Consider the following 12,076-nt stretch of genomic DNA (forward strand, 5'->3'; position numbering starts at 1 on the left):
AGCAACCAAAACATTCTTTTCATTGCTGTTGTATGTTGATTAACAGAAAAGTGTGCTAGCCTGGGTCACCCCGCCCTCTTGTGTTCTCCAATCCTAAACTTTTGAGCAATTAAAGTATTGATGATGGAGCTGAACACAAATTCTTGCCTTCCAATCTCTACGCCACCTCAAATTTCTTTCGGCTCCACTCGTGTCCTTTCTCTGCATCTGAGAGGAGAAGATATACCCTCTAGGACCCATCCATTTTTGCTATGCAGCTCAAGCTCTTCCCCCACGGCTTCAACTTACCTGCTTAACAATGCACCTCAACTGCGTAATCACTTCCTGCCTGGTCTCCCTCACTAGTAGGTCTCTACCCATCCACCAAACCACTCATTCAACAAATATTCACTGAGCACTGGTATGTGTCAGGGCCTGTGTTAGGCACTGGGAAATACAGCAGAAAACGAGAGAGAAAGATCTTACTCCAATGGAGCTTATATTTTAGTGGGCAAGACAGAGGAGAAACCAGAGAACTATCAGCTAGTGATAAATAAACGTTGCAGAGAAAACAAACAGGGCACTGGAACACAGTGTCCAGGGAGTAGAGTGAATGGCATTTAAGAGAAAGGAGTTAGTAAATGCCTCCCTGAGGAAGGTGACATTTAACCGGAGATGATGAAAAGGAACTCGTCACAGAGGTAAAGTAGTTCATGCAGAGGGACACCAACTGCAAAGTCCTGGCGTAGAAACACATTTCTGTCTTTGAGGAACAGAAAGAAAGCTAATGTGGCTAGAAGGTCAGAAAGGCCAAAGCAAGGAGAGGGGCAGCGGTAGTGGAAGAGATGGTGGAAGAAGGCCAGGGCCGGATCCCACAGGGCCTCACAGGTTTTATTCTGATTACAATGAGAAGCCACTGGAGAGTTTTAAAGGGAGCAGTGATATGTTCAGATCTATATTTTTAAAAGACTCACTCTGGCTGCACTAAGGAGAATGGATTTCAATGAGTATGACAGGAAGCTGGACTCCAGCCAGGAGACCGGGAGGGCATGGCTGGTACCGGGGGGCATGGGGCTGGAAGAGGGACACCCTGCTCTAGACCACCCAGCTGGCTTCCCAAATCACCACGTCGTTTGTGACCCTGTCAAATCTGCCTGCCACCTCTCTGTTCCTAGGAAGGCAGAGCAGCATAGGGGAAAGAGCATAGAAGACCTAAGACAGACTCTAATCCTGACACCTCACAGGTACCTCTGCAGCTCTGGGCAAGTTGAACCTACTCTAAGACTCCTCAGAATAAAGAAAATAACCCTGTCTACTTCTAAGGGTCACTGTAAGGACTGAAAAGCAGAAACATGGCTGAAAAGCATAAATACATGTAAATTGTTATTATGACTGAACAAAATTTTAACACCTTGGAGTAGAAACTGAAGCCCAAGGTCCTCTCTCCCACTCGAACCACCAACCCTCTCTCAAACACACCGAGTCTTTGCTCGCCCTGCCGCAGAAACCTGGGAAGCCGTTTCTTACAGCTCCCTCCTATCCAAATCCTATTGGCTCCTCAAGGCTGCACACCAAGTCCTAACTAACCTAAGAAGTCTTACAGACTGCTCTAAATAAAAGTGGCACACAATATAAACAGCATTCACATATGTTCAGTGATTAAAAAATGTCTCCTCCAATGAATTCACACAAAAAGTACTCTCTAGTGGTAGGGATTACAGAGTACGGGAAGCTCTACATAAGCCAATAATGACTTTCTGCTAAGGATTATGGAAGATGGCTTTAAAGCCCAAGGTCCTGGATTCAAATCAGACCCTCATCCCAACCATAAGCTGCCTAACTTTGGCCAAGAACATATATCCCCCATAAAGTCTCAATTTCTCCATGTGTAAGATGGAAATGCCACCCATCCTATAGGTCTGCTATGTGGTTCAAAAAATTTACATAAGCATGGTTTGTAAACTATGTTATTTGTTATTAATAACTGTAGAATTTTAATGCTGAAGGAATGTCTGACACCGTTAGTTCAACCTCTTTATTTTATAAAACAATATATTTGCCTGTTTTTTAAGTTTATCGCTTTTTTGTCCTACATAAGACAATGAAATGAAATTGAACACACTTCCATGATCTAAACAGCTGCTATATAAAGCTTCTAGGTAAAGCTACTAAAATTTCACTTAGTTTCTTTTCTTTTTTTTTTTTTGGCTGCACCATGCAGCTTGAAGGATCTTAGTTCCCCGACCAGGGGTCCAATCAGGGCCCTGGCAGTGAAAGCGCTGAGTCTAACTACTGGACTGCCAGGGAACTCCTTCGCTTAGTTTCTTTAAAAGTTCACACTAAGTTCCAGCCTTGATTCTGCAAAATATTAACAGTTCCAATGGCATAGTTGATATACAGGTACTGCCTCACATTTCAGCACAAACATTACTGGCAAATCAAGATAAAATGCGGCAAGGTTTACTCAGGACCTTGATGTAGGGGTGGTTCTTGCATGTTGTTCCCCACTGCCTGGCACAGCGCTCCTCCTTCCTGTGCTCAAAAAACTCTGGATTGCGAAGAATAGCCACGCGGCGGCCCTCGTACATCAGAGCAAAAGCCGTGCAGCCGTCCAGCCTCTCTTTATCTTCCTGAGTAGCTGTCAGAACTATCGGTACTGACAAGTTAATGACACCCCCTGCAGGGCACAAAAGAACATAAAGCACACAGCTTGCATTACTCAGCGGGCCTGACATCTACCTTTCACACTTCAGTAGACACTCTTCAAATAATAAAAGATTTATTGCTCCAGTTTCAGTGTTCCACTGGTACCTGGCACAGAAAAGCAGGGAGAGAACAAGCAACAAACCCAGAGTTTAAAACAAAACGAAACAGCAAAAATTGAGAACATCAACACTGTGTGCAGCAATACTCCTCACAACCACTCATGAAACTGTCTTTAGGGGGAAGAAGCGCAGAAGTTTAAGCAACTGTTGAATAAGGAAGAATCAGCGGGTTAAGCCTAACATCACCAAAAATATATGAGTAAGACAAAGAATTATGCTTCAGGGCCTTTACAGGAAAAATATTATAACTGATACCGCTGACAACTACATTTTGAGTGGCAAGTTGGTTAAGTAACTTGAGTATACTTGGTATACCTGGATATCCTTGAGAGAGGAAGACGAAAACACTCAAAAAGTTTTTTGTTTTTTAATCAGAATGGAACTGATGCCAGCTATCACTGGTCAGGAAACAAAGGTGGCTCCATTTAAACCAAAATATGTTGCCAGTGAGACCAAAAGCACATTCTCAGTTCCCAACCTTTCAAGCTCTGAAAGTGTTTTTTTCTTTCCTATTCGTCATGCGCAAGTTAGAAAAATAAAATACACTCTCAGATTCATATGTGGATATTATTTACATTATCAAAGAGAAACCACACTTTTTGGGAAATCATGGCATGCCTTCTTTGGGCAAAAGACATCAACAAAATCAATGCTAACAGTGTGGCTGTTTTAAAATTACCACCGTAAGGTGGAGTTCAAAATGGAAAATTAATAGGTAGATTTACACCACACCCAAGACTAAGTCATAACTAAGGAGGCAGTCCACAAAGACTTTACCATTATTTCCAAGGAAGAAAATCAAGAAGTATAATTTAATTCTTATGTTAAAGGTTCTTGAGAACAATGAGTAGGAATTACATTTTCTAGTATCTATTTTACTCCCCAGTCAAAAGAAGTTATAACACAGAAGAACGTGGTCGCAACTTTGCGGGGTTCTATGACTTTTTTTTAAAAGTTAAGTATTATAGTGGACGTACAATATTATGTTCGTTTCAGATGAACAGCATAGTGATTCAACATTTAAACATATTAAGAAATGATCACCATGATAAGTCTAGTAACCATCTGTCACCATACAAAATTATTACCATATTATTCCTTATGCTGTATATTATATACCTGTGACTTATTTATTTTATAACTGGAAGTTTATACACCTCCTAATCCCCTTCACCTATTTAGCCTACCCCCACCCCCTTCTGGCAACCACCAGTTTGTTCCCTGTATCTACAAGTCTGTTTTTGTTTTGTTTGTTCTTTTGTTTTGTTTTTTAAATTCCACATGTAAGTGAAATCATACGGTATCTATCTTTCTCTGTTTGACTTATTCCACTGAGCATAATACTCTTCAGGTCCATCCATGTTGCAGCAAATGGCAAAAGTTCATTGTTTTTTATGGCTGCATAGTATTCCATTGTGTGTGTGTGTGTGTATATAGATAGATAGATAGATAGATAGATATGTATATATAGATAGATAGATAGATATGTGTGTATATATATATATATATATACACCACATCTTCTTTATCCATTCACCTATTGATGGGCACTTAGGTTGCTTCCATATCTTGGCAATTGTAAATAATGTTGCAATGAACATATGTGAACATCTATCTTCTCTAGTTAGTGTTTTTATTTTCTTCACATGAATACCCAGAAGTGGAATTGCTGGATCATACGGCATAGTTCTTTAACATTTAGCAATATTTTCTTTATTGTAGTACATTAATCTTACCAACAATATACAAAGTTTAAGGTAGCTGGAATGTAATTACAATACCCTAAATATCAATTTCTTTGGCATTTTTTTTTTTTTTTAGTGTTTTAAAAGAGTAGGAAGAACAATCCTTTTAACCACCTATTTCAGGACTCCTTAACTTGAGACCCTGATTCCTTGTTAGAACACCCGGCTTAAGCAAGCATTGGCTTCAGCACAGCACAATTATTAAGTATGTACACTTCCTGGGGAGAGGCTTTTTACCGTGATCAGGTAGATATGGCATAGGGAAACTGTATTTGTTTTTTAAATCCATTTTCAGCCTTAATCCCCAGGTTGTCCTTCTCCCCCTGCAATAAGTCACAATCAAGAAAACTAAAAATGGAAAGATCTCATGATACGTTTAAAATATTCAGTACTGATATAATTTAGTCTTTAAGTGCTATCTCCGTTAAGATGTTACCAGTACTCTCTATAAATAGTGACGAATCCCTGCAACTGTGTGCTTTCTTTTCCATACTCAATGTCCTTGAATATTTTTAAATGTCTTACCATCCAGAAGACAATCGAAATGAAGACACTGCAAGTACTCCCTCTCTCTCATAAAGCCATTCAGCGGGGTTGCCCAACCTTCTGCCAAAACCTGCACCCACTGCATATCCACCTAGTAAATGAGACAGTAAAGAAAAATGCTTTATTTCATGTACTTATGAACAAAAGCATTAATGGCTTTTTGGAGTTTAATTTTGAAAGCAATGGAAACGAACTTCTCAAGAATGTTTATAGATTTTACAAATCTAATAAACAATAAGGTCACTAGGAAAGTATGTATTTTTCTTAATAAATCTGAACAACATTAGGCTTCCCATAAGAATAGCATCTCCTAAACCAGTGGTCCTCAAACTTTAATATGTATTAAGAAACCTCTGGAAGGCTTGTTAAATGAAGACTGCTCCACCCCCCAGTTTCTGATTTAGCTAGTTTGCTGTGGCACAAGGATTTGTATTTTTAACAGGTGCCCAGAAAATGCTAACAATGATGGTCTGGAAACTACACTCTAACAACCACTGTCCTGAACTAAAACAAACTTTAGATAAAATATTTACCAAAACAAAATCCCTCACCAATGACAGAGTACCCTTCATTTTACAAACACTATATTATTTCTTGAACTTTAAGATTTCTAGTAGATCCCATCAGAATATTAAAGAATTGATGAATTAATGCAAGCTGGATATGCTCATTTTTTAACTGTGTGTGTGTGTATATATATACACACGGAGTAGCGATTCTCATATGAGAAAAGATAAAGCACCTGGCCAAGAGGTGTGCATTATGATGTGACTTACCACGTATACCCAAAGTATTAGGTTGGCATGTTCCACTGAAAAATCAAATAATGGTAAAGCATTCCCCTCCTTCAATTCACAGGAAAAAATTATATTCGTGCACCAAATTGTTTCACTTTCAAGTTCTCCTCTTACTAATTTTTCCTAAACCTTTGACAATGGCCACTATTCTTCTCTATTGGAATCTAATTCTAGATGGTATCTACTATGGACTGAATGTTTATGTCCCCCTGAAAATATGTTGAAGCCCTAACCCCCAATGTGAATGTATTTGAAGATAGGGCCCTGAAGAGGTGATAAAGAATAAATGAGGTCTAAAGGGTGGGTCCCAACCCAACAGGTCTGGTGCCCTCATAAGAGAAAGAGACACCAGAGCTCCCACGGACACACTGTGAGGATAAGGTGAGAAGGCGTCTGACAGCAAGTCAGCAAGGGAGCCTCGCCAGGAAACAAATCAGCCAGCACCTGGATCTTGGACTTTCTAACTTACTGAACTATGGGAAAATAAATTTCTGTTGTTTAAGCCATCCAGGGTATGGTATTTGTTATGGCAGCCTAGCATACATTATATGATGTAACCTAATTTTTTTAATTAATTACTTTGCATACTGCTGTGCAAAGAACAAACTACCGTATTGAAAAAAAGATCACATTTAGAAAAGGCAGCTGTTTTTCTGGGTTATTGAGTCTAACTGACCTGGATTCATATGCATTCATTCTCAGTTTCGTTCTCTCTCTCTCTCCCCTTCCCTCCTCCCTGCCGTGTGTGTGTGTGTGTGTGTGTGTGTGTGTGTGTGTGTGTTCGTTCATTTGATGCACAGTCTGTCAGTGACAAAATCTATTGTGCCTTTGCAAAGTCAGCTTGAGTGCCTCTGCTCTCCAACTCTCCCTCTCTCTGCTCCCCTGCAGCATGTCTTAGCTTCTGGTCAGAAACCCAATCACACAAATCACCTAGATAATATACTCCTATCAGGAATGTGAGTAAGTCTTTGAAGAGTCTTCCTCCGACCTCAGAAGGCTTGGGGGTTATTTTTCTTTCTCCTACTTGCACATTCGGCACCTCCCTGGGTGTCCGGGATTTTAACTATATTAAAAGAAAGGCTGGGAAATTCTAGTCCCGGTCTACGTTCTTATTCCTAAATCTCTCCATTTTTAAAGTATATCTGAATGACACAATTTAAAATTCCCTAAGATTTGAAAGTGATAAATTATAGTCACCATTGTCATATCTAGTTTAACTAAGCAGTTTTCTATTGGGAAAAACACCTAATGCTATTATTAGAGCTAACATACACAACAGAATTATTCTTCACGATATAAGAAAGGGAAAGTCAGGGTTTTGACAAGGGATTAGGAAACATGTTTAAAGGGAAAAAATGTTCATTTTAATTATTTAATTATTAAAGGTTTTTAACCTTTTAGAACCCATTCCTTCTGATAAGCCTAAAAATCTTACATAATCTTTGTTTTTTGATATTTCATAATAAATAAATGTTATGACTAAAATGAAATCAAAGCCATGGTAATTTAGAAATATGGTTTTACAAATTAAACATATTTCCCATCCCTGGGGAATTGTGATATACACAACTACCACTATCACCCACACCCTCAAACACAAAAATAAAATCACAAATTCTATAGACTAACCACTATACATAAGGTTAAATCACTCAGTAGGAAAAGGAACAAAGCACTCACTTTATTAATTTTCAATGCTGGTAATGTTTCTGCATCTGTTTTTGCCAAATGAAGTTTATTTTCTGGCACATAGAGTTCTTTCACTTCATAAGAGGCATCCACAGGTACAATATCCTATACATACACAAAAGTACAGTTAAATGTTTGATTCAACAATTTAGCTTTCCCCAAAGGGTATCTTAATGAAGAAAATTAACATTTCAAAATGAGACTTAAAAAACGAAGTGTAAGACAGGGATTTAATGCTGTACCTCCCAATCAATTTTCCTAGTGACAGCTGGTCTACTTGCAAGCAGGTAACATCCCACATGCAAGACTTCATTAATCTAATCTCCCACTATCTAGTGAGACAGAAATTCCTGGAATATGCCATATAAGTCAAGATCATGCAACGGCAAAGAAGAGGTAACCTCAAGTAAGGGGTAATGATAAAAATAATTTGGAAACAAAGAAATAAACAAAAAAAGCACTCTAAACATAATCATTATTTTCTGTAACATATTATAAAACCATTTCATTCCAGCTTCCACATGCATCTTTGTCACCATTGTCACTAAAGCCACCTTCTTAGTCATGCAACACAGTATTCCAGAGCACGTCAGCTCTACTCCCACCACTGCAGTTTGAGAAACAGCAGTCTCTGATGTCTTACGAAATGTAGTCCGGAAATTTTAACCAAACGTCCTAGTATTCATTTATATCACATTGGGACAGTGCTCTATCTCATCTGTCCCACAAGTATCTGTCTGTAATTACCACAAACTTATATACTGCTCTTATACACGGCTCATCCAGTGACCTTTACAAGGCCTATTCACACTTGTCATATACCTAGGAATAATTAGTAAATGTGTTTTGGGGGGTTTTCCTTTTTTTTCCTTTTTTCTTTTTTGGCCACACTGCACAGCATGCAGGATCTTAGTTCCCTGACCAGGAATCAAAGCGGCGCCCCCTGCAGTGAAGAGCAGAGTCTTTTCTTTTTTCTTCTTTTTTTAACATCTTTATTGGGATATAATTGCTTTACAATGGTGTGTTAGTTTCTGCTGTATAACAAAGTGAAGCAGCTATACATATGAAGGGCAGAGTCTTAACCACTGGACCACCTGGGAAATCCTACCAAATGTGTTTAATTACTTTAAAACTTTCCAGTCAAATCAATCAAGTAATCTCTATAAGCATCCAAAACTGGCACTGATTAAGGGTTTTCCATATGTATCCAAGCAATAATTTCTTATGCAAAATAAATTAATTCTCAAGAGAATGAGAAGACAAGCCACAGACTGAGACAAAATAGCTGGAAAAGGCATATCTGAAAAAGGACTGTTACCCAAAATATACAAAGAACTCTTAAAACTCAACAGTAAGAAAAGAATCCTATTAGAAAATGGGCCAGAGACCTGAACAGACAACTCACAGAAAAGATATACAGATGACAAATAAGTATATGAAACGATACTCTACATCATATATCATCAAGGAAATGCAATTTATAACAACAATGAGATACCACTATTAGAATATACTTATCAGAATGACCAAAATCCAAAACACTGACCACATCGAATGCTGACAAGGATGCAGAGCAACAGGAACTCTCATTCCCTGGTGGTGTGAATGCAAAATGGTACAGCTGCTTTAGAAGACAATCTGGTGACTTCTTACAAAGCTAAACATACTCTCACCAAATAATCCAGCCATCATGCCCCCTGGTATTTATCCAAATGAGGTGAAAACTTACATCCACCTGCACACAGATGTTTATAGCAGCCTTACTCATAATTGCCAAAACTTGAAAACAACCAAGAAGTCCTTTGGTAGATGAATGGATAAACTGTGGTACATCCAGACAATGGAATATTAATTATTCAGCACTAAGAAGAAATGAGCTATCAAGCCATGAAAAGACATGGAGAAAACTTAAATGCAGACTATTAAGTGAAAGAAGCCCGTCTGAAAAGGCTACATATTGTATGATTTCAACTATGTGACATTCTGAAAAGGCAAAACTATGGAGACAGTAAAAACATCAGTGGTTGCCCAGGGTTACAGGGGAGGGGAGAAGGGACAAATAGGAAGAACACAGGGGATTTTCTAGGGCAGTGCAACTATTCTCTATGATACTACAATGGTGTATAAATGTCATTACACATTTGTCAAAACCCACAGAAGGTTCAATGCTAATGTAAACTATGAACTATGGATGATAACAATGTGTCAATGTAGGTTCTTCAATTATAACAAAGGTACCACTCTGGTGAGGGATACTGGTAGCAGGATAAGCTGTGTGTGGCAGGGAGGGGAGCCATGGGAGTTCATTCTCTATACTTTCCACTCAAGTTCTGCTGTGAACCTGAAACTGCTCTAAAAAATAAAACCCATTTTAAAAAACAACAGAAAAAGTAATTCAAAATGAATATTAATGGAAGAACCAGGTGTTTAAGGACAATACCTACTACTTTTAGAAAGAAAATGTTTGGGAAGAAACTTCAACTTACATTTGGACTTTCATTAATATCTTCAGTAGTGGAAAAAAGCAGAGTCAGATATGTGTCTCAAAGCTAGACGATCTCATGAAAGCCTGAGTGCTACCACTCAAGCAGTCCGTATGGGTTCTGAGAATCTAGAAAGAATTATTCTACTACATTTTTCTGATATTCTGTTCCCTCAAAGATGGAAGAGCACTGGCTAAATCATGTACCAAAATCAAGCTCCTCCTACCAGTAAATTCAAGGCCTCTGATCTTTCTTATGAAAAACCCAAGAATGAATAAGAAGAGTAAACATGAAGGAAAAAAGAAAGAAAGAATAAAATTAAAAGACATAAATAAAGAAGCACTGCTTACTACCACACCACGTTCAGCTAGGTCTCTGGAGGCCCTGTGTCCTTTGAGCATCCCACCACTCACGGGAAAGTAGAAAGTGTGTGTTAAGCACAAACTCCGCACAGCACAGGGCACTTCATAAACCTTCCAGACCGCCTTCTGCAATTAAGCCTGCAGTAGGTACCCACAGCAGACGGCTACTTATTGTATTTACTAACGGTAAACACGACATGAGGGCATCAAAGAATAATGATGAAGAAGAGAGACAGCCTCAATTTTCTCTTTGTAGATGTAAATACCGTACAACCTTGTAAAGACTCTTTTTTAAATCTAGCGAGAGAAATAGCTTAAGGTAGTCCATTCTGTACCTTCTAACTCCAGGAATTATTTTTAATACATTTATTTTAAATTATAAAACAGCAATAAAGAGAATGTGGAAAGGAGAAAAACCCATCACCCTATATATGTTCCCCTCCAAGCGTTTTTCACCCATGGGCATTACAGGGCAACTGGTAGTTTCAGCATTTTCTACAAAGGCTATTACTCCCTCAACCAGAAAACAAAAATTCAGAATCAACTTTTCCCAGAACAGTATGATGTGCATTAAGGGAACTGCACACACTCCCTGTATGTTCAATTAGCTTCTTGGACATGTAAAGCTCTGAAAGGTACCTTGAGGAACACACATTTTTGTAAAATAAAGAATTTAAGTCCTCCACACTAGGAACAAACGCTAAATTAAATTACACAAAAAGTCAGGCATTCATTAGGGCTTTTGTGAGAACGAGTATGGTAGTTTCACAAAACACACTTGAAATTAAATATCTGCATTAATCACAAAACATTAGACACACAACATTTTCAAAACCAAAAAGAGCTACAAGAACGCAACACAGGTCTATAGGTCAGTTATTTCTGATTTTTGTACTTAAGACCTGAGTTCAGATTCTAACAGTGCAACCTTGAGCAGGTTATCTAACATTTCTCACCTTGTCTCCGTCTCAGCTATTTAACAACACTGCCACCAAAAAGTGTGTGTGTGTGTGTGTGTGTGTGTGTGTGTAGTTACAGGGCTGCTGTGACAAATGACTTGAAGTATGTAAACTGCGGGGCGGGGCTCACATTTACTGGATGCTAACAACAATACCAGCAATGTTCTAAGGGCTTCACGTGAATTAATTCATTTAATTTTCATGCAATCCTACCTATGAAAATAGAAGAAGCTATTGCTGTCCTCCTTTTACAGATGAGGAAATTAAGGCTCAGGAGATGTTAATAACGTGCCCCAAATCCCTGCCGTACTGTGTTCCAACGTGCTTACCACACAAATAAATACTCAATAAATAATAGTTACAGTGTGCTTGCTACATGCCAGGAACTGTCCTAAGCACTCTACATTTATTAATAGAATCCTCAGTACAATTCTGAGACAGGTACTATTTTTATTTCCCATTTCACAGATGAGAGAATTGAAGCCAGAGAAATCAGGTTATTTTTTCCAAGGTCGTACAGTTAATTGATAAGTGTTGGAACTGGGATTCCAGCTCAGGTCCCAACACTATTCTCCTCCAAATAAGAAAACAAATTTTAAAAAATAAAAATTAAAAAAAAAAAAAAATTAAAAAAAAATAAATAAAAAAAATAAATAAAAATTAAAAGAAAAACCTTTACTGTTTTTCCCAT

At 38.3% G+C, this 12,076-nt stretch overlaps 1 protein-coding gene across 6 annotated transcripts in view; it reads right to left on the reverse strand.

The window, feature by feature from the left end:
* The window catches only part of PAPSS1 (3'-phosphoadenosine 5'-phosphosulfate synthase 1), a 109,415-nt gene that overhangs the window by 46,093 nt on the left and 51,246 nt on the right, over window positions 1-12,076 (reverse strand). For all 6 annotated transcript variants that reach the window (XM_027103453.1, XM_027103455.1, XM_027103456.1 and 3 more), the window contains 3 exons: window positions 7,573-7,686; window positions 5,075-5,186; window positions 2,451-2,656 (listed from right to left, as the gene is read on the reverse strand). In XM_027103453.1, coding sequence (XP_026959254.1) covers window positions 2,451-2,656; window positions 5,075-5,186; window positions 7,573-7,686 — 432 coding nt within the window. The remainder of the gene's footprint in view (window positions 1-2,450; window positions 2,657-5,074; window positions 5,187-7,572; window positions 7,687-12,076) is intronic.

This window comes from Aethalodelphis obliquidens, unplaced genomic scaffold, assembly GCF_003676395.1.
Source record: "Aethalodelphis obliquidens isolate GAN/ISIS:26980383/991018 unplaced genomic scaffold, ASM367639v1 scaffold6, whole genome shotgun sequence".
Lineage (NCBI taxonomy): Eukaryota > Metazoa > Chordata > Mammalia > Artiodactyla > Delphinidae > Aethalodelphis > Aethalodelphis obliquidens.